Genomic DNA, 26,710 nt, shown 5'->3' on the forward strand with positions numbered 1-26,710 from the left:
GGGGCCGCCTCCGGCTCCTCCCCTCGGTGGCCGCGCTTGTGCCGGGCCATGGCGGGGCGAGTGCTGTGGTGCTGCGGTCGAAGGAGATGGGGCCCACGCCCCCGCTGCCTTCCCGCCGCTCCCAGGCTGTGCCCCCGCCGCGGCTGCGGGGAGGCGGCGGGGCTACGGGCCATGGGCTTCAGCGAGGAGCAGGCTCGGCGACTCCTGGGGCTGCAGCCCCAGCTCTGCCCGCAGCGCCGGGAGGCAGCGGCGGCGCAGCTTCTGCTGCTAGGGCTCAGTACCGCGGCCGCCCTCGACCTGCTGGAGCGGAGCCCAGCGCTGCTGCGGTTCCCGACGGAGCGGCTGCGTGAGCGGGCTGAATTGCTGCGGCGCCTGGGGCTCGCCGGAGGTAGGGCAGCGCGGCGGCGGGGCGGCGGCGGGGCTCGGCCCTGGCCGGCCCACTCAGCTTGGTGCCCGCAGGTCAGCTGCAGCGGGCCGTGAGCCGTTGCCCCCAGCTCTTCACCGTGCCGCGCCGGCGGATGACGGCTGCAGTGCGGCTGCTGCGGGAGCAGTGCCTCTTCACGGCGGAGCAGCTGAGGGAGGTGCTGGGGAGCAGCCCCGCAGTGGTGCTGGAAGAAACGCACCTTCTCCACCACCACTTCCAGGTGAGGGCCCGGGCTGCTCGCCGCGGCGGCTGACCCTGAGAACGTGTCCGGCCTTAACCGTCCTGTCCCGCCTGCAGTATGCCTACTTCAGGATGGGCGTTCGGCAGAAGGAGATGGTGAAGGCCCGGCTTTTCCAGATGCCCTTCTCCGAGCTCAGGAACCGGCACAGCTTCCTGGAGCGGAGGGGGCTCTACCAGACCCCGTTCAAAGGGCAGATGCAAACCAGTAACCCGAAACTGAAGAGCATCCTTCAGCTACCAGAGAAAGAATTCTTGGAGAGCTTGGCTTGTTCCACACCAGAGGAGTACGAGGTCTTCAAGCAGCTGCTGGCTCGGGAGGAGGAAGAAAAGGAGGAGGAGGAGGAGGAGGAAGAAGAGGATAGCGATGCGCTATACCCACAGGAAACTGATGTCTTCGACAGCGAAGGAAGTGAAACAGAGTGTGAGTGAGAGAGCAAGGTGCCTGAGCTCTTCTATGCTCGAGCAGTCCCTTGCCCCACTGCACTCTGAGAAGCAGCAGCAGTTCTCATTTCTGAATATAACATCCTTCCCTCCTCCTCAATCAATTACTTGAACAATTATCCAGTTTCCTTAAAGTGTTTTTATTAAAAATTTTTAAAAAATCTCAAACCTGAAGGGCTAATTTATTTCCAAGGCTAGGTCAAGACCTGCGGGCTGCATTAGGTGGTGTGCTGGGGGTGGGGGGAGAGGTGGAGGCTGATGGGCTGGCTCACAGAACCATGCTGTCCTGTGGCTGCAGGCTCCAGGACCTGCTGCAACTGGACTGGCCCAGGGCAGGGCCGTCTCTGCCTTCATTTTCTGTGGTGGGGGCGGTGGAGGCTGACTAGGTAGAGGAGCAAAGGCTTTTCTGACCACAGGCCCAAAATCTCCCTCCCAGAGAGCAGAAGCTATTCTGACTTTCCCCTTGCCTTGCTCTTCCATGCTAGGCTGACTTCATAGGTGTGGGGGGGGAGGGAGGCAGGACACCTGTGCTCATCTTGCAGGAGAGGGGCTGCAGCAGGATCAGTCAGCCTTGGCAGAAAACAAGGGACGTCCATCTCCATTCTCTGCCGAGAGCAGAGCTAGAGCCCATGGAGGAAGGGAGCATCACACTGACTAGCCTGTCATGGCTTTACCTTCTTCCTGCTGCTCCCAGGCTCCTGCTGGATGCACTTCTCTGGCCTGAGCACTCTTACAGTGCTCCTGGGAGGGAGAGGGTGGTGCCAGAAGCACCAAAACTCTCAGGCCTGTTCCACTCAGCATCTTCCAGGCTGCAGCTTGGCACACATGGCTGAACAATAAAGCACCCTGCAGAGCTTCTGGGAGGAGAGAGGGCTGCCCTGCCACCATGCCCACCAAGGCTGCTAGGAAAACACGACTCTAACCCTAACTACAATATCTCTCTGGTATGGATTTAGAATATACACTGTGCACCCCATACACAAATCTATGTTTAACTGTCGCTGTCATACAAACTCACAAAAACTAGGAATGTTTCTAAGCTACACTTTTTCCTTCCCTGTCCTGCTGCAGCTGGTGGGGCAGCCACTGTATGCTGCTCTTCTCTGCAAGCAACACAGCACTGTCATTTTGGCACCAGCTGGAATGCAAACACTAGGAGCAGTTCAAGGGCAATGGGACAAGGAGCTTGCTTTGTCACTAAGCCCATACTGTACCCTGCACCAGCCCAGAGAGGATTAGTCAGAACAAGCATGGTGTTGCACCTCAGCTGACAAATTTCACCCTGAAGATCACTTAAATTCTTTCTAGGTGCTCTGTTGATTTCAGAGGTGAGAATTTGGTTTAAATTGTAAACAGGAAACGTTTACAATGCAAATAAAACCCCAAAAAAAACATCAGTAGAAGCTCCCCCAGTTTCCCTCACTAGAGTAGAGGAGATGAGGATACCCATCTACTGCCCATGCTTGCATCACTGCTCAATGAAGCTGCTCGCTATTTCTAACTGGTCTGCACAGGGAAGGTCTTCAACCCTATTTTTGTGGGCCACATCTCAGGTGATAGCTAAAGCTTTTTGATCTGCATTAAACTGTTTTATTTGGGGGTTATTGGTAGTTTATAACCTTGAGTTATGAAAATTGGTTGGTGCAGAAGCTTTTGACAGAGCGCCAGGCTCAGACCTGCCAGTGCCTGAGCAGAGCTAGGAGCCTATCAGTCATGAGTGACAAGGGGGCAAGAGCAGGGCTGGTGCCCTCAGGGATAGCCAGCCAGCTGCTGTGGTACACTGGTGCTTAGTTCCTGGGGGGCAGAAGATGTAGCTGGAGCAAGGGCAGAGCTGGTCTGGTAGAGAGAAGGGAGCTGCTGCTCAGCATGCCTATCCATCTGCGAGCGTGGCAGGGAGAGGCTGATGCCAAGCATAAAGAGTCCCCCAGTATTCAACCCAGGGGGCAGATATGATTGTCCTGGTGTTTCAAAAACCCTTAGATATGGAAAGATGAAGCTTCTACTGCTTTGAGCCCTGTGAAAGAGCAGGAGAAGAATAAGCTGGTGTGCAGAACCCCCAAAAGCCCCACAGCTGCCTCTTCCCACCCTGTGCATTCATTTTAGGTTGGAGGAAAAAGAACCTGTCCCCTCCAAGGCTGCAGCCTTTTCCCTGCACTGGTAAGGCAGCACCAAGGCCTTTTCTGTGCAGGAATCTGTTGGTGGGGCTGCAGAGCTGCAGGGAAACAGAGCAAGCCCTAATCATGTACCCAAGCTTGACCAGCACAGCAGCTAGAGAGCCCTTGTAACCCCTAAATGTGGCACCATGCACCTGGGATGCCCTCTGACGCCTACCCTTCACCTTCTTAGCTGCAGAGAGTCAAGGAAGGCCTGGAGCAGATACTTACTCTGTGGTTTCTTCAGTGTGTGACTGTTGCTTGTTTTTCTGAAAAGGAGAAGAGTGCCATCAGTCTTGCAGATGCTCACAGGGAGGGCAGGCAGAGTTCTGATCATACTCTGTTCTGCACAGGGCACCTGCTCCCCTCTCCCAAGTCTGCCCCCAGCTGGGGAACTACAGAAATGCTGGGTGGCTGTATATTCCTGTCCCAGACCCTAGGAAGGCCAGCACTCAATGTGCTGCTGCCAGCTGTACCTGTTGGTGGTCTTCTTAGAAGCAGTGCTCTCACAGTTCTCCTTGTAGCAGATATCCTGGTGTACCTTGTAGACTCTCCTGTACCTGCATACACAGCAGAGGGCGAGTTGCAGAGAAGAGGGACAGATCTGCTTTTATGAGTGCAAGGGGGTGTCTTGAGTGTCTTCTCCATTCCATTCCAGGCTGCAGTAACTGGCCTTGGTAGGAGGGCTGAGCTCACACAGCCAGGCCCTTGTGCCTCCATCACAGAAAGGCTGAGGGGGCAGGGCAGGCAGAGACCTCCCTGCCATGACCTGGTATCACAGTAGGGCTGGCCCCAGGCCTCTGCTTGCAGGTGGAAAGGCTGCTACGAGCTAGGGGTCGTGTACACCAAATATAACCTTGCTGCCACATAAGTGGGTAACGCTGCTATGAGGCTGTCATGTCAGCATTTCACCCTGCCCTGAAATGCAGCTGGCAGGGCAGACCTAGAGAGTCAAGGGCACGTGAGGCTTTTCAGCCTGTACTAGGGAGGAGGCAGCTGCAGCCACAGTCTGAGAAAGCCTTGTACTCTCCTTTCCCTGGAGCTGAGCTGCATGAAGACATCTCTAGCTCTGAGCACAAGGGGCAGGGGGGAGCACAACCCATAGGCAGTACTCACAGGTAGTGGCAGGTGCCTCCTTCCCACATGGGGAATGACCTGGTTTCCAAGTACAGCCGTGTGCAGGAGTGTGGCACCTTCTTGCAGGCTGCTCAGGGAACAGGAGAGGGGAACTATCAACAAGCCCACCTCTTGCTCTGCCTGCACCCCATGGCAAGGGGCCAGCAAGGCCCTCCTGGCTTCCCCTCTGCTGTCTTGGAGAGCTGGGCTCAACAGAGCTGAGTCATCAGGAGAAACAGAGCCCCCAGCCTAAAGGTGCCCAGAGGATTACGTGGGCAGAGCAGAAGCCAGACTCCCAGAGCTACCCCAACTGGCAAAAGCTGAGCCCAGGCTCTCTCTGCTGTTGACACAGCACAGTCCTGTCCAGCCTAGTGGTCCTCCCTCAGTTACGAGGGCCTAGGTGCTGACATTGTAAGCTCAGTGCCCTGTGCCACCTGTGTCTGGGACTGCTGTCACTCTGGGCATGTGCCATCTGCCTGCGGACCGAGCACAGGGCTCAGGTTGCAGTGCAGCACTCACCTAGCTCGCAGAGCTGGCCCTTGAACCCTGGGGGACAGTCACAGTGGTAGGATTCAGAGTCCCTGGTGCAGGTGCCTCCATTCCTGCAGGGGCTCACTGAGCAGTTCTGCTCCTCACCTAAAAAATACATGGCTGTCACACCCCAGGACCACAGTGGAGCCCTGCCCAGTCTCCTGGCATGCCCAGGTGCTCCTGAGAAGAGCTCAAGTGGGCAAAAAGGGATGGGAGATCCACTAGAGGCCCGCTTGTATGCTTCAGAGTAACAGGAGAGCAGCTGATGCCAAGTGCCCTGCATACCTGCAGGGTCCAGACTAGGTCCCTGCTGTTCGTGTATCCCACTTCCCCAGACTTACTCTTGCTCTTTGACTTGTGCAGCTGCAGCACCAGACTGCCCTGGCTGGACACCTCCACATTCTCCAGCTTCAATGGAGCCTCTGGCTCTGCACAACAAGAGTATCAGATGTCACCAGCAGCCAGGGCCAGACCCACGAAGACAGCCTCTCTAACAGGATCCAGCCTGCCTGCATCATCAGGGGGCTGATCGGGCCCAAGGCAGTGGATTAGCCCTTCCCACTTGGCACCCCTAGAACTACGGGACTATAGAACCATAGAATCCACCAGGTTGGAAGAGACCTCCAAGCTCATCCAGTCCAGTCTAGCACCCAGCCCTATCCAACCAAACAGACCATGACACTGAGTGCCTCACCCAGGCTTTGCTTCAACACCTCCAGGGACAGTGACTCCACCACCTCCCTGGGCAGCCCATTCCAATGCCAATCACTCTCTCTGCCAACAACTTCCTCCTAACATCCAGTCTCAACCTCCCCTGGCACAGCTTCAGGCTGTGTCCCCTTCTTCTGTCCCTGGGTGCCTGGCAGAAGAGCCCAACCCCACCTGGCTACAGCCTCCCTTTAGGTAGCTGCAGACAGCAATGAGCTCTGCCCTGAGCCCCCTCCTCTCCAGACTGCACACTCCCAGCTCCCCTCAGCCTCTCCTCACAGGGCTGTGCTCCAGGCCCCTCCCCAGCCTTGCTGCCCTTCTCTGGACACCTTCCAGCACCTCAACATTTCTTGTGAATTGAGGACCCCACAACTGGACACAGCACTCAAGGTGTGGCCTGAGCAGTGCTGAGCACAGGGGCAGAAGAACCTCCCTTGTCCTGCTGCCCACATTGCTCCCGAGCCAGCCCCAGGATGCCATTGGCTCTGCTGCCCACCTGGGCACACTGCTGCCTCATCTTCAGCTACTCTCTACCAGCTCTCCCAGGTCCCTTTCTGCCTGGCTGCTCTCCAGCCACTCTGTGTCCCAGGGGATGACCACCTTGCCCTTCCTGAAGGGCTGTGGGCACAGAGCCCTAAGGAGGCAGAACCAACACATTAAATGCGTCCAGGACTGCTGTCAGGAGTGGCAGGCCCCTTCCTCATCCTGTGACAATGAGGCTTCCAGGCCTGATGTGGTATCTTGGGCTGGCATTTGTATCTATGATCTTCCTGGTATGGCAAACAAGGGGCTTCTTGCCCAGGTGCCCTCTTTGAGTGTAACTCTGTGCTTGGCAGTAGGGGCTCAGGCTGCTAGGTAGGAAGGGATTACAGAGTGACAGCCTGGACTCCAATTGCTGCTGGCAATGGAGAAAGGTATCCCATGCTGCAGCCAGCACTGCCTTACATCAGCAAGGGTCCCTTCTGGGCCACTCCAACTGGCTGTGCACCACCTCTCTGCATGGGCAGAGGCATAGCAAACAGGGCTGAAGTTTGTCTGCCCAGAGAGAGATATGAAGGCTCTGCCCTCCTCTATGGCTCCCCCAGCCCTACAGCAGCCTGTCCTTGGTGTGAGGCACAGTAGATGGTACTAGGTGACAGGAGCAGGCCAGAAAGGCAGCAGAGGACTCACGTGTTTTCACAGTGATGGATTTGTCCAGTGCAGTGCCAAATCTGGCACTGATCCTCCCTCTGCCATCCACCAGCTCAGTGAACCTGGCACAGAAGAACCATAAGGTATGAGGCACTTTAGGTACCCTGGCTCACTGCAATAATCTAGTAAGAGCAATTAGATCATTGGTTGTAAAAAGAAATTCAAGTCTATATCATACATTGGTTTGCTAAAAGGTATAAAAAGCCCAAGTACCAATGAGTCACCCTTCTTTGCTCTTGGGCACTTGCTCCCTTCACTTCTCCTTTGCTCTGATCTCTTCCATTGACCTTTGCTAACAGTAACAGCTAAGCCTTGCTGGCTGTTTTCCGTCTGGGAGAGAGAGGGGGTGGCCTTGTAGCTTTGGCTCCTTCAGGGCTTCTTTTCTTTGTCCAGTGGGGCAAGTTTAGACTTCTGTATTATTTCTTACTTATATCTAACTGTAAATACATGTAAATATATTGTGTCTATATGCTGGTACATTTAGCTTTGCTGTAGATACAGCTTTAGCTTACTTCCAAGTCATCTGAGCTAGTCCAGTAAGTTTCAACTGGGCAGTTGAGGGGAGAAATTCCTAATCCACTACACCAGGCCACAGCCACCTCAAGCACTAGGGATGGAGGTAGCCGAATAAAGCACTCTCTGGTGGCATCAGGCTCAGTCTAAGTCCTGCAGGCAGTGTGAGGGGCAACCTGCTAAGGAAGCAACCTATTCACAGGGTGAAGGCCTTCCTGGCTCAGGATTCCAGTGGGCAGGCAAAAGGCACAACCCAGGAGGAAAAAACTTGACCCCGTGTGCAGTCAGAGACAGGAGCTGGGAAAAGAGTCTCTGCTCAGCGCAACACTTGGGGCAAGTGTTGGTGGAGAGCCAGGAGTGCTGGAGCAATGCCTACCTGGGAGCTGGCGAGGGCTCCTCAGCAGTGTCACGATCTGCGAGCAAGCGGAGCTCGGGCAGGAAAGCTGGGGGCAGCCTGTTGCGCAGCACCCGGGGGTTAGGCTTCGCTTGGCTCCAGCGTCTCTCCAAAGCCCCGTCCCTCTGCACTGCAGAGCAAAGGGTAAGGCTCAACAGGAGGCAGGCTTCAAGTCTGCACGGCAACCCAGCTGCTAGTCCCTTTGTCCCCAGGCTATCATTTAAGGCTGTGCACACTCTCCACACATCTGGACAGCGAGTGCCAATCCTAGTGAATCATCACTGAGCTGTAACACTACATCCACCCTCTGCTAACGGAGGCGGCACCCCACCACACACATCTCCCTTCCGAAGGAGGTCTGCTCCTGTCCCCACCGCCTGGTGTGGACACCTGGGTTTGCAGCAGCAGGTCCCCATGGAATTATTACCCTGTTGGTCAATTCCTTTCCTACCCTCTGCCCTGCTTCCTTGTTACCCTGTCCCCAGCTGCAGCGAGCTGGGCACTCACAGGTGGTGATGTAGAGGTGGGCAGGCTCGCTGTGCACTTGGCCTTGCTCCGTGTTCTGCACGGCCGTCACGGAGAGGCGGTACCGCTGCCCTGGGAGCAGGTCCCGCACCGTGTAGGACACCAGCTTCCCATTGGGCACGTAGCGGCTCTTCACGCTCTGACTGGTAGTGACATTGATGATGTACCCCTCCACAGTGCCAGCAGGTGGCTGTTCCCATGCCATGGACACAGCAGTGACAGTGACACGGGAGGCAGTGAGATTTTGGGGGGGGAGAGGCCCTGGGGCAGGCAGGAAGGAAGAGAGAAGTGGTCAGCACTTGTGTCCTTGAATGGCAATCACCCTGCTTGCTCACACACCACCTTACCAGCATGCCAGGGCCCCTGCTTGCCTGGTCATGCCCCAGCTGTGCAAGACACAGAGATGCTCAGCACCAGGTCCCTGCCAAGACAAGGAGAGCCCCACTGTACTCTGGCACCCAGGTCCTGACCTCATCATCCAGCTGCTATACAGCAGGGAACAGAATCAGGCCCACGTGAGCTGCACATGGGGTTGAGCTTGCAGTGCACAGCATCTGGCAAGGGAGGATGTGCCACTGCCTTGCCTGCCCTCCCTGAGGGTGGCCTGCACACCTACCAACTGTGCTGGCCAGACAGACTGACAGCTTTTGCATCTTCCTCTCCCTGCAGCTCTCCTGCTGGCCATGAACCACAGCTGCCCTGCGCCTTCCAAGCCCCAGAGCCCCTGCAGTGATGGGGGGTGGTGAAGGCAACCCCACTCACTAGTCCACACGTGGAAGGGGGTCATAGCCAGACTCTCTGAGAGGTGGTCTTCTGTCCCCAGGCCACTCAGTGTGGTGACATGAACAATGTACTTCTCTCCTGGCTGCAGGTCCCTGTGGAGCAGGAAGGCAGGGTGGGAAGAGGTGAACTGGGCAGCCCAGGCGGACCAGTGGGCCTGGTGCCCACGTACCACCCCACTCACAGGAAGGTATACTTGGCCACGCTGCTGTTCAGCTCCACGGTGCGGTCCACCAGGTCCCCTGGCTGGCGGATGGAGACACGCACCCTACTGACAGTGGAGTGCTTGAGCCTGTGGAGAGCCCACTGCACCATGATGGTGCTGGCCGTCACGTTCACGATCTCAAAGCCTTCCACCGGACGCGGTCCTGGCCAGAGAAAGTGGAAAGGGCTGCAGTCAGCTGCTAGTCATCACGGGTTACCTCAATCCTTCCTCATGCCCCAGCATGGGGGTTCATGCCTGCTCCTCCAGACTAGCTTCCTCAGTGGGAGCAGCTCAGAGACACCTGCCCTGCTAGACCTGCATTCTCCCATCCTCACCTCCTGTGAACAGGTGGGAGGCACATCTGTCTGCCTGCCCACAAGGCCTTGTCCCACCTCTGTGGCACCCCCAGGGCTATTCTCTGGCCCCAGCCACCCATCACCAGCTCCAATGGGTCTGCAGGGCCTAGGCCTGGCCCTAAGCCCACCACATGCCCCAACCTGTCATCCTGAGCACTGTTCTTACTGCCTCTACATTAAGCCCCAGCTCAAGGCCTCTTAAGTTGCTGTGGCCAGGGGATCAGACCCCTTCTGTCCTCAGCACCACATTTGCCTTCTCCTGTTTTCTCTCAGTGTCAGCCTGCTGGGGGTGAATGCTGTGGGCTTCCCTGACACTATCCCTCCTCTCGTTAGAGGGCAGCTTTTCTATGTCTAATCCCTCGCACCCACAACTGACACTATTTCTACATCTATCTGCTCTAGAAAGCAGGACAGACCACAGTGACTATACCTGCCCATGGCCCCACAGAAGGCACCAGTGTGTCCCCTCCCCTCTGCCAACAAGAGTGGAGATCCTGAGAACTTCTGCTTTCTAGCATATCTCCATGCCAAGGAAGCAGGAGGGCAAGGTAACTGCCCCAGGGGCTTGTTTGCAGAGATGCACTAGCCCTGCTGCTTGGTTGACACAGGTGCTTCTCTAGTTCAGCCTAGCAGCACCAGTGACCCACATTACCCTGGGCCCAGTCACAAAGAGGTACCAGTGCAGCAGGTGCAGCCTGGCCCTGACAAACAGGATCCCAGAGTGGTCCCTACTGCCATCTCCCTTATCAGCCCCTGGGCACGGACCCACTGAGCCACAGCAGGGGTCCCTTTTTACTCACAACAAAGAAAAAGGCAATTCTCTGTGCCAAGCACTTTCCAAAGGCCCCCAGCTGGATTTTAGGACGTGTACCACCAAACCCGCTGGTTTCAGCATGGGCCCAGGCTGCAGCTGGAGCCGGCGGCAGGGAGGAGGCACAAGCCCCGGTGCCAGCCGGGGCCATGCACGCTCACGCCCGCAATCCCCTTGGGGATGCTACTCACTAGTGCGCGTGGTGAGCATGATGGGCCTGCTGATATCATTCTTGTTGTTCACGTTGCGTTTGACTGAAAAGACAGAAATATTGTAGGCTCTGCCGGAGGCGAGTGCCCGCAATTGGTGGGCAGAACGACTTCGGTCCACAAAATCTGTCCTGCGGTAAGAGCCGTCGAGGGATACGTACGTCACGGCGTAGCCGTCAATCAGCTGCCTGGCGGCTGCGTCCTCAGGTGGGTGCCAAGAAATCAACACACCAGTGTCCTCCACCCTTTCCACCTTTAATGAGGTTGGTGGCAGCAATTCTTCAAGGTGTGGGCAAAAGCAAAGAGGAGAGGTAACGCCATGAATCTTTAGAGAACAGACCCCGGCAGCAAGAGATAGCAGCAGCGATGCAAGACAGAGCACTTGCTCTCTCCCCTCAGCACGCGTGACAGGGAACTCTGTGGGCACCAGCCACCACTGGCCCAGTGGGCATGAAAGCAACCAGGCTGTCAGGAGCATTCCCAATCACTGTGCCCCAACAGCACCAGCAGCCAAGCACTTGCCACTAGTTACTGGGCCCAGGGCACCAGTGAGACAGAGCAAGGGGCTCCAAGGAGGTTGGTGCCAGCAGCAAGAGGCATCTCCCCCAGATGCTTTGGTCTCCTCTCCTAAGGGCTGCCAAGAGATTGCTGTCACTGCAGGGGAACAGGTACCTGCCTCCAGAATATTTGTGCTGAGCCTGGCACCTGTGGCAGGAGCTCAGCACACCAGCACCCATCTGTGGCACTGGTGAGGGTCAGGCTGCCCCCCATGGAGATGAGGTCCCAGCCCTGCCTGCCTCAAGAATAACTGCTGGTTCCAGATAGCGTCGAGCCCCTTGTGGGCAATGGCCACCACCAGGCCAGCGTCGAGCCACGAGCCATGTCCTGGTGCCTCTGCTGAGGACCTTTACCTTTTTCGCAGCTCTTGCCTGTGTAGCTGACTTTGCAGGTGCAGCTGTGGGTGCCATTGCTGGCCAGGCAGTAGCCTCTGCTCCCACAGGGGCTGGAGAAGCATGGGTCACTGGCTGCAGGAGAGGCGTCAGGTTCAGCGGTGTCAGCAGTGCTGAATGGCCAAGTGCCCACCCTGCACCCGACTGCCCTGCCCCATCTCACCTGTCTCGCAGTGGTAGCCAAAGAAACCCTCTGGACACACGCAGAGGTAGGAGCCCCTGTAGCTTTCACACTCCCCTCCATTTCGACAGGGGCCTGACTCACAGGCATCCATTTCTGGAAGCAAGAGGAGGCCAGTGATGAGCAGGGGCCCTGGACATGCTGGCAGCCAACTCGCACAGGTAGAGCAACAGCAAAGAACCCCACAATGGCCATGCAGCCAGAATCCCACCCAAGTACTGCGGTGGCTGCATCCCCTGGCCTTTGTAAGGGGATCCATCACTGACAGACATCTTGTTCCCTTCTGTCTCGCCACTCAAGCAGTTTCAGCTCTGCCCCTGAAATGGCAGGCAAAGAGGCATAACTGGCAGCAGGTATCCACGGTGATGGCTCAGGGTCAAGGTGACCAAGACAGCAAGCAGCTGTCTGGCTTACTGCCAAGCTTGGCCAAGTCCCAGTGCCCACAGTGCAGCCTCCCACTGCCCTGGGAAAGGAGTGTCCCTACCTGTTTCACAGTGGGTCCCCACAAAGCCCTTGGGACAGTAGCAAGTGAAGGACCCAGGGAGGTCCTGGCAGGTCCCACTGTTCTTACAGGGCTCTGACTGGCACTCATCGACATCTGAGAAGCAGTGGGAGACGAGGTGCCAACTCAGCACGGTGATGAGGCAGACGACAGGGGGCATAGAGAGGCAGCACTTAGCCCACAGAGCACAGACCATCACTACATCTCTTGCTGTTCCCCAGGCTCAGCCAGGAACAGCTCCTGAGGCCTTTGGGAGACCACTTCCCCACACCTGCCCCTGTGTGGCAGAAGCTGGGCATGAGGACATGCCTACAGGGACACCTGGGGATGGTTGATCACATGGAGCTGTGTCAAGATGCCCCATAGGGTTCTAGAGGCACATATCCCCTCCTCTAACTTCCAGAAGGCATCCCACCCTCTCCCACCACCATCCCTTGCTGGGCTCTAGCGAGCCAGGTTAAAGCCAACTGTCAGTCCTACTGGCCCCTGTGCTGCCTGTCCTCCCCCTTTCAACAAGTGCTCACATGTGTATACACAGGAGCACAGCACGACCAAAAATGTCACCTCAGGCTGCTTTTTGCCACTGCCTCCTCACCAGTACCTTTGGAGCCACACTGGGCACTTCCCATCTAGATCCAGAGACCCGGAGCTTATCTGCACAGGCTTAACACATCAGAAGCCCCTGCCCTGTCAGCCATGTAGATGTCCACACAGCATCCATTAGGGACACAAGTAGCATATGTGCTGCCACAGGTCTGCCCTCACTGCCTGACCGGGAGCAGCACCTCCCCACTGCCACAGCCCGCAGCTGGCCAGGGCTCTGGGACAAAAGCCCTAGCCACAGGTGGATCTGAGGGCATGGACAGAAGACTGAAGCCAGCACACAACCACAGGCAGCCCAGCTATAGCTACCCGCAGCAGCCCAAGGTCTCTTACCCAGCTCGCAGTGGGGACCAGCGTAACCTGGCTCACAGAGGCACAGGAACTCAGCAACACGGTCCTTGCACTGGCCACCATTCACACAGGGCTGGGACTGGCACTCATCAATCTCTGAAGGCATTTGAGAGACAAGCCAAGAGATGTGAGCATCAGGCAAGGGACAGGGGTCCTTGGGTGGGGACTGTGTCTGCAGACTTGGGCAGGGGAGAACTAGAGTACACATCCTGGGGTCACCAAGTCAGTGTCATAACCACAGACTAGTGGGACTGTACCCCAGGGCTCAGCCATCCCATGGTGCTCACCACTGCATTCGGGGGGGTCACTCCAGACACCTGGTAGGCGGCAGACACGGGGGTGGTTGTGCTGGCTCAGGATGTAGCCTGGCTCACACTGGTATTCAGCCAGTGAGCCTACCTTGGTGGAGTTAAAAGAGGCCTGGGCATGCTTCACCTCACTGGGGATACCACAATCAACCTCTGGGGAAAGACAAGAGGAGTAAGTGGGGCCCACAGAGACGTCCTGAGCCCATGGTGGGGCAGGGGCAGTAGAAGGCCCTTACCAGACTGGCACTGCTTCCCTACATAGCCCACAGGGCACGTGCAAGTGTAGTCCCCACCAAGATCCTCACAGGTAGCACCGTTCTCACAGGGGCTAAGGAAGCACAGGGAGGGCACTAAAACAAGAGCAGAGAGAAGAGTGACCGGTGTGCAGATGGCAGTGCCCCAAAACAAAAGCCACCCCTTTTCTCCTTCCAGCAGCATCGCCCTGCCCTCTGCTGGGGCGCAGGGAAACGCCGGAGTGCTTGGAACTGCAGGGAAGGGGACTCAAAGCACAGCCGACAGCCCAGACACCTGCCCCGCTCACCCCCTACAAGCCCCAATGTATCCCCCACAACCCCAGCAGCTCCCCAGACTGCCCCAATGCCTCCCCAGGGAGTCCCTGGCACTGGTGCTCGCCGCTCACACCTACCGATCTCGCAGTGGCGGCCAGCATAACCCGGGGGACAGTCGCACTTGTACTTGCCAATGTAGTGGAAGCAGGTGCCCCCGTTCTGGCAGGGCCCTGAGGCACAGGGGTCCGGCTTACCTGGGGGCAGAGGGCAGGCCAGGGCTGAGCAGCGCAGGGGGACAATTGCCAGCTCTCTTCCCCGGGCAGGGGCCGAGGGGCCGTACCAATCTCGCAGTGCTTGCCAGTGAAGCGGTAGGGACAGGTGCAATGGTACTCGCCATCCGCCTCCCTGCAGGTGCCCCCATTGCGACAGGGCCCTGTGCTGCAGAGCCGTGGCTTGGCTGCAGAGAGAGCACCAAGAGTGAACATCACCCACTGCTGCCACCTCCTGTCCGCACCCCACCAAACCCCTTTGCTGCGGGGAAGCTGAGCCTGCCACAACATGGCAGCCACACCTCAGCAGCACCAGAGCCATGTCGGTGCAGGCAGCTGCTGGGGCCTTCATGGGCAGAGGCACATGGTGCCACAGACCCAATGGCTGCTCATGAGGCCAGAAGCTCAGCACTGTAATAAAACTCCACCACTGATGCTGTTGTGCAGGCAACACAGGGGCTATAGAAGGAGCCACACAATGCTCCATGCTGCAGGACAATCTGCACCCACTTCCACCTGCAGCTCAGCAGACAGCTGCTCACCTCCCACAAGGGTCCAAATTCTTCTCCCACCCCCTGCCAGGTATGCTACGGCCAGCAGGTACCTTTCTCACAGTGCTTGCCAAGGAAGCCTCGAGGACACTCACAGGTGTACGAGTCATCATGAACCTCACAGAACCCCCCATTCAGGCAGGGCTCCGAGTCACAGGGGGATGGCACCGCTGCAAAGCCAAACACAGGGTGGCACTGAGGACTTTTTGTAAGGGCTTCTTGTGGTGAGGGAATGGATTTAAGGTTGAGGGAGGTAGATTTGGACTGGGTATCAGACAGAAGCCTTTACAGGGAGAGTGGTGAGACACTGGCACAGGTTGCTCAGGGAGGTTGTAGATGCTCCCTCCCTGGGGGTGTTCAAGGCCACATAAGATGGGGCCTCAAGCATTCTGGGCTACTGAGAGGTGGCCCTGACCATGGCACAGAGTTTGGAAGTAGATGACCTCTAAGGTCCCTTCCAGCACAAACCATTCTGTCAATCCACGTACAACTGGAATGCAAGGGCTGCTCCTCAGCTGATGATGGTGCTCCCTGCCCAGCCACCCAACCCTGATATGTGTCCCTCCCAAGCTGGTCCTGCAACACTGCAGGTGACACTTACTGTGGTTGGTGCTGTAGTCAGTGTGGCAGACACAGAGGTAGCTCCCACCATACTCCATGCAGTACCCACCATCTGGGCACTGCGTGTTCATGTTGCATGGTGTGGTGGTGACTTCTGCAAACACATGGCCAGTGCCAGCCTCTGTCAATTGGTGGCAAGACACCCAGCAGCTGCCTGGCCAGAAACAGGGGTCTCCTAGCTTTACAGGGTATGATGAAACAAGAGGAACCCATAGCACCACAGATATTGTGAAAGGCAAGGGGTAAGCCTTGCTCAACAAGCCTCAGAGCGGGAATACACAAAAGCTGTGGTTCTCCCCCAACCCAAGGGAGCTGGCCTGGGACAGGGGATGGGAAAAGCATAGCTCGAGTGTCGGAGATGGGAGCACTGCTTCGTCCAGGGGACACTATCTCCAAGCTCAGATTCAGTCTGTGCCCCTGGTACCATACCAGGGTCAGGAATGGGGAGAATGTCTCCTCACTTGTCTGCAACCTGGTCTGGCTCAAGCATTCCAGTGGGGGACCAAACACAGCAAGAGAGTAGCCCTCACCTACCAAATTCACAGAGGAGACCAAAAAACCCAGGTGGGCACTGGCAGACAGTGACGTTTCCCTCCAGACAACTGCCTCCATTGCGACACTCGCAGCCATCTGAGAGCTCTGCAAGAGAGACCAGAGCTATCCAGGACCCTACTGCTTGCAGGGCTAGGACAGCCAAACAGCCTTGCCAGATGCCACCCATGGGAGGAGCTCAGATGGGTGGCAGCCATAAGCCTTTCACTCCCCAGCCAGACACAACCTCCAGCAGGATCAACTCACTGTTCAGTCCAGGAGCCCTGAACAGGCTTGCCAAGGCTGTTGTGGCTCCCTTTCAGGAGTACAAGGGCTGCCCCCAGAGAGACTCCCTGGTACTCACTGTCTCGACAGTCCTGCCCAGTGTAGCCCTCCTGGCATTCGCAGATGTAGCCCTGCTCCATCTCCAGGCAGCTGCCTGCATTCTGGCATGGATGGGAGAAGCAGGCACTGGGCATGCGGGGCCCACCTGTGGGGAAGGAGGAGGCTGAGCCGCAATCATCCCAGCTCAGGGCTAGAACAATCTCCTGTTCTGGGGCAGAGCTGGTCTCACCCAGATTCACATGAGACACCACCACAGCCAGGCAGTGCTGCTGGGAGGAGCTTCCTCCCGGCAGCACCATGATGTCTCTGCACCACACGCCTGCCAGCTTATGGTGGCACCTATGGCTGACTCAGCCTCTTTTTAGCCAACTAGCTCCTGTGCCAGGCTGGTGAGATGTGCATCCACTCACCATACTGGCAGTTGCTGCCATAATAACCCGGGGAGCAAGTACAGATGTAGCGGCCTGGGCGGATGTAGTTGCAGGTCTGTCGGTTCCGGCAGCTCCGGTCCTCGCAGGAGGACAAGTCTGGGGTGGGATGAAAGCAAACAGGTGATGAGCAGAGCCCGCCCTGGGAGAGGGGCCCCAAGGCCCAACACAAGACGGAGGGAGTGTCTCTGACAGGGGTCATCCCAGAGCGCAGGCAGAAGCAGACACCTGTCTCACAGCGCTGTCCCACGAAGGGCTCCAGGCACAGGCAGGAGTAGTTACCGACCAAGTCGACGCAGTGCCCACCGTTCAGGCACGGGCTGGACTCGCACTCGTTTACCTCTGCAAGGGGAGGCCAGCAGGGGCGGTCAGGCCACGCACAAGCACTGCTGGGCTGTTGGTTCACCTGCTGCCTCCCATCCTGGAGGATGCTCAGGGGGTGGGAGGTGAGCCAGGAAAAAAACAAACAGTCAGCACCACTGGCAACACTGAGTGCTCCTCTCCCAAAGGTGACGCGGGGTAGGAAAGTAGCTTGCCAAGGCATGAAGTGTCACCATCTCCCCTTCACATCTGCTTCTGCCACCCACCTGTCTGGCAGTCAGCTCCTGTGTACCCTGGCTGGCACAAGCACACTGCTGTCCCATTTGCCACCTGGCATGTCCCATTGTTCTGGCACACCTTGTTCTCACATGGCAACTCTTCTGCAGTGGAACACCAAAGAAAGAGAAGGGGGGGCAGGGGTAGATCAATCCAGGTGCAGGATTGGCACTTGGCATTCCCTTGCACACATGGTGATGGCTGGGGTTGGGCAGAAAGTGTAGCTCCCAGCCAAAGTACCCTCCAGCAAGAAACAATGACTGCAAGCCTGGCTGCATCTCTTCCCCAGATCGCTCCTTGGGCAGCTCAGCCCTTTCATCCTCCTGCGTCTCTTGGACGCTAGCATGTTATGCCAGGCATTTCTCCCTCTCCTTGAGAATCAAGTCTCTGCTTGCTTTCTCCACCAGCACAGAGGCCCACCGAGAGACAAATGCTTTGCTGGTAGTTCCACCAGTGGGCAAAACTGGCTAACACAGCCCCTTTCCAGCCACTGGCAGAATCCTTGCTGGCTTTGAAGAGCTCAGCAGCAGAGCATCACCTGCAAAAGCAGGGCCTCTGAGGCTTCAGTTGCAGCACGAAGTGCCAGCCTTTCTCACGGAGGAGCAGTGCCGGGGAAAGGTGCTGGCAGCAGCACTGACGCAAACCCCCAGAGCAGCTGGCTGCCAGCAGCAGGAAGGGCTCATGGCCAGAACAAAGTTTCCTCTGCTTGCAGCAAGCCGAAATCCCAGCCAGCTGTTCCAAATTGCTCCAGCCCAGCAGCTGCCACAGAAACCCTGGTCTCAAAGAGCCCCAAGCCTAGGGCAGCAGAGACAGCCCCACCATGCCAGCAGCCCCACACTCACCAGTCTCACAGCTGGCACCTCTGAAGCCCAGTGGGCACCTGCAGCTGAAGCTGCCAGCACCATTGAGGCAGGTGGCTCCATTCTGACATGGGTGGGAGAGACATTCATCCACATCTGAAACAGAGCCCCGAGCAGGGGCAGGAGCTCAGGGCTGGTACAGCTCAGGGGACAGACTGTCAGCACACAGCAATGACAGCAGGAACAAGACATACTCCATGTGGCAAAGCACTGGGAGCATGGGGCCAGCACTCACCAATATGGCACCTCTTCCCAGTAAAGCCGGCCAGGCAGGAGCAGGTGTAGGAGGGGTTCCCCGTGATGCAGTCCTCAATACACTTCCCCCCATTAAGGCAGGGCCGCAGGGTCAGGCAGACAGAGGCTGTGGGGACAGGTGGTGCCCCCTCATCGGCTCCTGTCCCGGCAAGGCTCACCTGCCACCCTCCAGCCACCACAGCACCAGAGTCTGCTGTCACATACACCCAGCTCCCTGGTGTACTCAAGGGTGCCCATGGGTGCTGCCTGCCTCACAGCCAGGCAGGGTCTGCTCCTCATGGGGGAAACAGGAGGCTGCACAGTGTCAGCTCTGCTGGCTTTGGGGGGGACACAGCCACACCCTCACTTATCACCCAGGGCAGAGGGCAAGGTGGACAGGAGAGCCCATGTACAGCAAACCCACCACTAACATGAGACACACACAGATCACAGGTGGTAAAAGATGGCTGGGGAGGAAGTGGGACAAAGGAATGGAAGGCCAGTGGCTCTGCAGAGGATGCATCAGGACTCCCAGGGCAGAAAGCATGGCCCAACCCTACAGCCCCAGTCCCAGAGGAGGGTGGCACCCAGCAGTCCTTCAGGCTCATGCTGGCCTCCTGCGATGCCTCCCCTGATGATGCCAGCCCCTCATGCCCTGTCTGGTAGCAGGCCAGGAAGTCCTTCCTGTGCACTGTCTCCTTCCCAGCCTCCCTCATTGCTCCCCACAGGCTCTTTTTGCCTCAGTCTTCTTCCCCTCCCCACTTTCTCTCCCAGTCCCTTCCCAGCCCCAGGGCACCTGTGGGTGCCATTCCCAGCCACTGCAGGTACTGAGGACAGTCCTCTGCCATGGCTGTTACTCCCTCCCTCCCCAAGCCATTCAAGTCACATCCTCCACACCACATAGGTGGGGGGTGAGGCAAGGAAAGATGGGGCTGGAGAACAGTGTGGGGTTGGGTTGGAAGTTAAATAAACCTAACTGCTGTCCTCTTACTTGTATTGCTGCAGCCCCCCACTTGCACCTGGGCATCATCGATTCTGAACACCCAGCGCCCGGGGATACCCACATTTGTCGTCATCTCCACGTCAGCGATGTCATCGGTGCGGGATCCGGGGATGTTGAAGTAGCGCTTTCCATCACCAGCGTTAAAACCTGCCTGAGAGGACAAGGGCAGGGGGTAAGGAGGTATCACTAGCACATGGGGCAAGGTGGCTGCAGCTCATGGGCTCCTCCTTCCTGCCGCTCCACAGCGGCGCCACCCAGACCAGCTGTTCCCTTCCACATGCCACTGGCCAGCACTCAGCATTGCCCACAAGCCAGGACGGCAGCTGACACAAGGGGCACTGCAGCCACCCCTCCCTCGGGATCCAAACCCACCAGGCTTCCTCTCCACATGCAGCCTGCTGCAGGCTGGTGAGTAGGGAGCCAAGCACGGCTCAACTACCGGAAAATTCACACATCCAAAGGGGCACTGGGGTTTTGCGAGTGTGGATGTTGGCTTGTTTTCTTTTAAACACAGCAACACACACAAGGATGAAATACAAACACAAGTGAAAGCTGCGCTGACTGCAGCAGCTGCTCTTAAAGGCCGAAGTTAGGAAAGAAAAGGGACTATGAGGCAGTAGCCAAGGCAAAGACCTGTGGTTTCAGAGTAACAAAATTCCCTGTATGGTCTCAGCTGTGGGAGCCAGAGCACAGAGATATTCAACAGCTTTAAAAACAAAACAAAACAAAGACCAAAGAACCCCAACTCAACTGATAAAAACAACCCCAAACCACCCACAAACCAATCCAGGAAGAGGCTTTCCACCTCCAGAATCCCAAGGTAAGAGCTGCAAGCTTGCAGAGTAACCTGGGTGCTCTGGGGGCCTTGTTAACCACTTACCTGTGCTGCGATGCCACCGAGTCCAGCAAAGTCCCCCCCACTGCTGGCATGCATACCCGTGGTCCAAGTAATGGACTCATAGTTGAAGATGGTGAAGGACAGCTTGCCATCTGTGATGAGAATGATCTGGAAAGTGTTTACCTGCAGCAGGAAGGGCAAGAACACTGATCAGTGCCAGGACTGGTCTAGTTTAACATCTTCGTTGGTGACATGGACAGTGGCATTGAGTGCACCCTCAGCAAGTTTGCCAGTGACACCAAGCTGTGTGGTGTGGCTGACATGCTGGAGGGAAGGGATCTATCCAGAGGGACCCTGACAGGCTGCAGAGCTGGGGCCAAGACAATTTCATGAAGTTCAACAAGATCAAGTGCAAGGTCCTGCAGCTGGGGATGGGCAATGCCAAGCACTGATACAGGCTGGGCAGGGACTGACTTGAGAGCAGCCCTTAAGAAAAGGACTTGGGTGGACAAGAAGCTCAACATGAGCCAGCAGTGTGCACTTGCAGCCCAGAAAGCCAACCAGAGCCTGGGCTGCCTCAAGAGAAGTGTGGCCAGCAGGTCAAGGGAAGTGATTCTTCCCCTCTACTCTGCTCTGATGAGATTCCACTTGGAGTACTGCATCCAGGTCTGGACCTCTTATTACAAGAGGGATATGGACATCCCCCTGATCTAGGGTAGGGTGTCCCTGCCCATGGCAGAAGGGTTGGAACTCAATGATCTTTGTGGTCCCTTCCAACCCTGACTGATTCTATGACACGCTGGAACATGTCCAGAGAAGGGCCTCGGGGATGATCAAAAGGCTGGAGCATCTCTTCTATGGAGACAGATAGAGGGCTGGGGATATTCATTCTAGAGAAGAGAAGGCTGAGGGGACCTTATTGTGACCCTCCAGTATCTGAAAGGAGCCTACAAAAAAGCTGGTGAGGGACTTTTTAAGATGTTGAGTAGTGATAGTACTGGGGGAATGCAACAAAGTTAGAAATAGGGAGATTTGGATTGGATGTTAGGAAGGAAGTTCTTCACCTTGAGGGTGATGAGACACTGGAACAGGTTGCCCAGGGAGCCACATCCCTGGAAGTTAAGGCCAAGCTGGATGGGGCTCTGAGCAACTTGATGTAGTCCCTGCCCATGGCAGGAGGGTTGGAACTGGATGATCCTTGGGGTCCCTTCCAACTCTGACAATTCTGGGGTTCTGGGATTCTAAGAAAGCATTGAGTAGGCAGGAGGAAGGCAGGTGAATCAGCTAAACACATGGTCAGAAAATAAAACGAGCATTTAGAAGTGTTTGAGTCCCAGTCTTCCTCTGCTAAGAAAGGCAGTTGGGTTTATTTTTAACCCTAAGGTTCCAGAGAAGAACAGTTTGCTTCTCAGGAACGGCATGACCAGCAGCACCAGGGCAGTGATTGTTCTCCTGTACTCAGTACTGGTAAGGCCACATCTCAAATACTGGTTTTAGTTTTGGGGCACTCACTCCAAGAAAGACATTGAGGGCCTGGAGCAGGTCCACTGAAAGGCAACAAAGCTAGTGAAGGGTCTGGAGAACAGGGATGCTGAGGAGCAGCTGAGGGCCTTTAGCCTGCAGGAGGATAAGAGACCTCATTGCTCTCTAGATCTGCCTGAAAGGAGGCTGGAGTGAGAGGAGTCCTTTCCCTGTTGACCCCGGCTGACAGCACCTTGCTGCACACGGCAGCAGTGCCACCACTGTGGAAGGCACCAAAGCTCTGATGGGATACTCCTTTCTGAGAAAGGACGTTGCCCCTAAACTGACGGCTGCTTTGTGCCAGCTACTCACGGGGGAGAATGAATTGCCTCCGAAGAAGGTGACTCGGTACCAGGTGGCGATGAAGACCCACTGCGCAGAGAAGTGCGGGAACTCAGGGAAGTACTGCACGATGTCCCTGCTGGCTCTCTCCAAGATGGGCTGCTCAGTACTTTCCCGGTAAAACACATCGCCTGCCCGCCGGTTGTCCACATCTGCCCAGAAAGCAGCCACCACTCGACGGTCCTTGGAGATGGGGAAAGCCACCGGCGTGAACTGGGAAACCTCCTTCAGGAACGAGATGATCCCATTGTTGTTCACCTATGGGGAGGGAGGGAGGGAGGGAAGAGCTGCCACAGCTGATTCCTGCTGCCAGCAGGAATTCATGTTTCAGAACTGCTTTCCCTTTCACCTTCCTTCCCTTCACCTCCCCCCTTCCACAAATATTGAAGCACTTCTTCCTGCCCTTGGAAGCGGAGACAAACCCTGGCGCCGGCAGTCCCCCACCCCAGCGGCGCGCTCGCTGGAGCACGGCTGCGGGGAGGCAGCGCCTGAACAAACCCAGGCCTGTTCTGCGCTGCAGCCCGGCCAAGGGAAGGGAGAACAGCTGAGAAAACTGTGGTGGCCCCAGCGCTTTAAACAAACAGCGCCCAGCACGCTTGGCCAGCTCACACCACTTCTCTTGGCGCACAGGAGGCTGTTTCCTTTGCTCCCTGCTCTCATGGCTCACACGCAGCCTACAGGGCTGGGGTCTAGGACTAGATACCGCTGCCACCCTCCTGGCAGGGACAGGGTCTTGCTTAAAAGCAGGCAATTACCACATTAGGGTGGAGGAAGCTTTGCCAGGCAGCAATCCACCCACCAGCATGCGCTGCGTGCTCTGAGCGAGGTATGGAGAGGTGGAGACAGAGGGCTTATGGTCCCCAGGTAACCAAGCAGCACCATCCAATGCAAAGTCCCCTGTGCTGGCCGGGCCTCAGCAGGCTGCTTTCTTTAAAAGCAAGGGATGCCAGACACCTGGGGCAAGCTCTGAGCTCTTCCCCACCACTAAATAAACGGGGCTGTTTGGGTCCTGAGACACCCAGCCCAGGGATACACGGTGGAGGTGGCCATCAGCCTAGGGAAGGAAACTGCAGATACTGGATGCTGTTGCCTTGCTTGGGGATACAGTGGGAGCAAGGAAGGGCTGGAAAACCTCTGCCTGCACCACTGTTTGAGCAGGCAGCACAGAGGTGGGAAATCGAAGGGAAACTCTGTCATACTCAACCCCCAAATTCCCAAGAGCAATTCCAGCACCTTGACACAGTGGCAACCCCAGCAGGACAGGTAACTCCCAGTCACTCTGTTTCTCTGCCCACAGTGCTGCCTGCAAGTGACAGCAGGAAAAACAAGGAGCAAACAGCTGCCCAGGTGTGGCTCCCCAGGGTGCAAAGCTCAGCAGAGGGGGAAGCGGGGAGCACAGCACAGTCAAAAGGCTCCTGAGTGGAGAGAGCAGCCTTGACATGTAGCAGGCAGGGGCAGGCAGTGGCATTGCGGATGCTGACAAGGAGCTGGGAGTCAGCATTGTGCCAGGGGCCATGCTGAAGCCAGCATGCCCACGAACCAGCTGCCCACATGCCCAGGCAGGGGGGTGACTGGGCCGCAACAGCCTCGTTCAGTGCCTGGGGGAGGGTCCCCAGCCCCTGCATTTGAACATGGGACAGCCTTTGCTGTGACTAAGGGTAAGAGGATTCCTGTTTCCCAAAACCTCCGTAACCCCGTGGTGTTTGTGGAGGAACATTCTTCCCGTGATTAAAGCAAGATGGGAGAGAACTGGAGCCAAGGTGGGGTTTTTTTTGTTGTTACTGTTTTTTTTTTTACAGAAAAGGAAGGGGTGGGTGAAGGCAGCTCTTCAGGATGAAGGTTTTCAGGTGAACCCAGCCCCAAGACAGCTCCCCCAGGTCAGCGGCTCCCTAGTGACAAGCAGTCCTGGCACACAGACCCTCATACTGGTAGCAGCTCAGATACCCTTGCAGAGCCGAGGCAGATCCCTGTTTAGGGGACAACGATGCACTACCCTCTGGCCCCTGCAGCCCCTTCCAGAGCTGTCCTCTGAATACTATATGGGATGGTCATCAAATCGCCTAACTCTCCCAGCCTCTTCTATACTCCTGCTGTGGGCTCAACCTCCAAGGCCAGGTCCCTCCTGCCCGATGGCAAGGCTAGTGCTTTTATCAAGGGGAAAAAAATGAAACAGCAGCAAGGTCCTCCTGCACTCAGCCAAGGCAAGCTGAGCTCCAAAATGGCACCAAAACAACGCCCAGCCCATGCTTCTGCCAGCCAGCTCTGGATCATTAGGCGGACCAGAGAAAACCACGGAGAAGAGAAGGGACCAGGACATCAGCGGATTCACTGCACCAGGTGGGAGCCAGCATGGGGAGCAGAGACCTCCAACCTAGAACACTTGCATTTGGAGCCAGCACCACTCAAAATGCCCTAGGGACAACCAGGCACTCAGGGCTGCTGCTTCCCCAGGGGCCAGGTGTGACCCAAGCACAGTCCCTTCTGAGAGGCTTGAGGGCTACAATGGAGCATGCAAGCAGAGGTCCCAGCAGCCCGGCCGCCGCGGTGGGCACAAGAAGAAGAAAAGGAGTGGGATACACCGAGTGGCCACCCAAGTCCAGAACAACGCAACGGGCAGCTGTGTTTATTCTGCATCGCACCCACCGCCGCCTGCTCCTCGCTGAGGCCTGCCGTCCAGAGACGCCGCTCAGTCGCTCCGAGTTCTCACCTTCCAGCTTTGCTCAGTTCCTCGTAACTGAGACCCTCACGACAGGCTGCTGCAGGGGCCGATCCCATAAGGCACGGGGATCTCCTGCTCCAGCCAGACCTATAGGCTGGGTTCGGTGCTCCCAGCTGCGGGTGAGCACGGCGCTTGGCACCTCCAGCGCGGCAGGGCGGGCCCCTCGCTGCAGCACCCGGTGCAGTCCTGGCCCTGCCAAGGCAGGGGCACCGTCAGCCCTCCGCCCGCCCTCAGCACGCTCTCACTCCTGACGCTCGCAGCAAAACGAGGGCCGCCCGACGAGCCCTGAGGAAGTTTAGCCGCGCTCGGACCCGTCCGAGCAGTGCCGCAGCTAACAAATTCAATGACCGGCCCCAGGGGAGGCCGCCTCCCACTACTCACGTAGAGGCCAGTGTGCCCCGCGCCGAAGAACGGGAAGGGGACGGCGAGGGGCCGCAGCTCGGAGCCGCCGTCATCCTGCTTCCCCGTGGCGGCGTCGCCCTGCGCTGGTCCGAAGGGGTAGAAATCCGCCAGGGGCACCAGGCCGCCCGCCCACAGCCACTCGCCCAGGGCCACCAGCACGGCCCAGCCCGCCAGGCTCCACATGGCCGCTGGGACCCGTGTCTCGCCTCTCACGCCGACGCCGGGCACCGCGGCATGGCGGCAGAAAGGCGGCAGAAAGGCGGCAGGCACGGAGCGGCAGGCACGGAGCGGAGCAGCCGCCGCAGCCAGCGACACCCACCGCAACCGCGCGCAGAGCCGGCGCACGCGGCCCCTCACCCGGCTGGCCCCGCCCGCCACAGCCGTTCATTTGCATTGGCCGGGCTCGGCCAGCCAATGGGCGCGGGGCGCGCTGGGAGGGCGGGAGGGGGGTGGTGTCAAGGGGTGGAATATGCAAATAAGGGAGGCGGGTCCCGAGAGCAGTTCCTCCCCCCAGGAGGAGGCCACGGGGAGCTGCTGAACGGCCAGGGTGGGGGTTCCCTGTCGCCTTTCTCATCCCAAGACCCTCCTGGGGAGACCCCTCACCGCCTCCTCATCCCCCCCGGGGAAAAAAACAATTCACCCAAAGACACGTGTGGCTTGGGAGCCCCTGCTTTGGGACCAGCTCCTCCCACCAGATGCAGTTCAGCAGCAGGTCCCCTCTGTTCCTTAAAGCATGGGACTGGAGCAGGGAAAAGAAAAAAAAAGTCGAAGAGAAAACAGAAGGATGTTATTTGCCTTTTTTATTTCGCCCTTCCCCCCCTCCCTTTTTTTTTTTTTTTCAGGTGCTAAAAATATTATCAGGAAATTCTTTTCGGGAATGCCATGTTTTAAGTTATGTTTTAGGCTCAAGAGGCCATTTGTCTATGAAGGAAAAACAGCAACCTACACTCACCTTGTGTTTATCAGCAACAATTGGCTTTATCGAGAGAGATCTACACCCCCAGAAAACTAGGGGGCCTGCCCCTGGGAGATCCCACTAAAACCCGTGAGTGGTTTTGAGAGTTAATTGAAAGTTAACTGGCAGTTAATGATGAGTGTTGCCCACACTACCAAGGGGCAGCTGCTAGGCTGAGACATTCAGCTGGACCAAGTGGCTCCCGCGGCTGCACCCAACCTACTCTTTTGCACGGGCATCTGGGTGTAGCTTGGGGGAAAGGCGACAGGGAACCCCATCCAGCCTAGTCCAGGGTCCCGGCAAAAGGGAGGGCTGTAGCTTGCTCCTGGGCATTGGGATGATGTGGGAATCCAGTCCCTGGCTCCAGAGATTTTCCATGTTATTCCACACCCCTGCTGTATAAATATCCTCTGCTACAACCATTGCGAGGTACGTTTGAAAAGGGGCCAAGGAACAAATTATATAAAGAGCTAAGCAGAGGAGCAAACAACAG

At 57.2% G+C, this 26,710-nt stretch overlaps 2 protein-coding genes across 9 annotated transcripts; one reads left to right on the forward strand and one right to left on the reverse strand.

The window, feature by feature from the left end:
• MTERF4 (mitochondrial transcription termination factor 4) lies at positions 1-1,224 on the forward strand. The gene is made up of 3 exons (XM_064165721.1): positions 1-388; positions 460-644; positions 722-1,224. Exons 1-3 carry the CDS (start codon positions 49-51, stop codon positions 1,091-1,093), a joined length of 897 nt encoding a protein of 298 aa, XP_064021791.1. The 5' UTR covers positions 1-48; the 3' UTR covers positions 1,094-1,224.
• On the reverse strand, positions 1,222-25,511 carry SNED1 (sushi, nidogen and EGF like domains 1). Of its 8 annotated transcripts, none has more exons than XM_064165713.1 (33): positions 25,242-25,511; positions 22,112-22,399; positions 20,321-20,461; positions 19,429-19,591; positions 18,439-18,564; positions 18,186-18,299; positions 17,334-17,444; positions 16,975-17,088; positions 16,729-16,845; positions 16,338-16,463; positions 15,977-16,081; positions 15,423-15,536; positions 14,875-14,991; positions 14,342-14,458; positions 14,139-14,255; positions 13,729-13,842; positions 13,472-13,645; positions 13,167-13,280; positions 12,213-12,326; positions 11,711-11,824; positions 11,509-11,622; positions 10,580-10,876; positions 9,201-9,384; positions 8,999-9,111; positions 8,219-8,497; positions 7,694-7,841; positions 6,784-6,866; positions 5,247-5,333; positions 4,894-5,010; positions 4,375-4,462; positions 3,735-3,818; positions 3,490-3,527; positions 1,222-3,119 (listed from the first exon to the last, which is right to left on the reverse strand). In XM_064165713.1, the coding sequence occupies exons 1-33, from the start codon at positions 25,443-25,445 to the stop codon at positions 3,082-3,084; spliced, it is 4,374 nt and encodes a 1,457-aa protein (XP_064021783.1). In that variant the 5' UTR covers positions 25,446-25,511; the 3' UTR covers positions 1,222-3,081. The 8 variants fall into 8 exon arrangements, with proteins under 8 accessions (XP_064021783.1, XP_064021782.1, XP_064021784.1 ...); XM_064165712.1 differs by having other exon boundaries at positions 17,334-17,447; XM_064165714.1 differs by lacking the exon at positions 12,213-12,326 and having other exon boundaries at positions 17,334-17,447.
• Between the last annotated feature and the right edge of the window lie 1,199 nt (positions 25,512-26,710).

The sequence above is a fragment of the Pogoniulus pusillus genome, chromosome 26 (assembly GCF_015220805.1).
Source record: "Pogoniulus pusillus isolate bPogPus1 chromosome 26, bPogPus1.pri, whole genome shotgun sequence".
In the NCBI taxonomy this organism is placed as follows: domain Eukaryota; kingdom Metazoa; phylum Chordata; class Aves; order Piciformes; family Lybiidae; genus Pogoniulus; species Pogoniulus pusillus.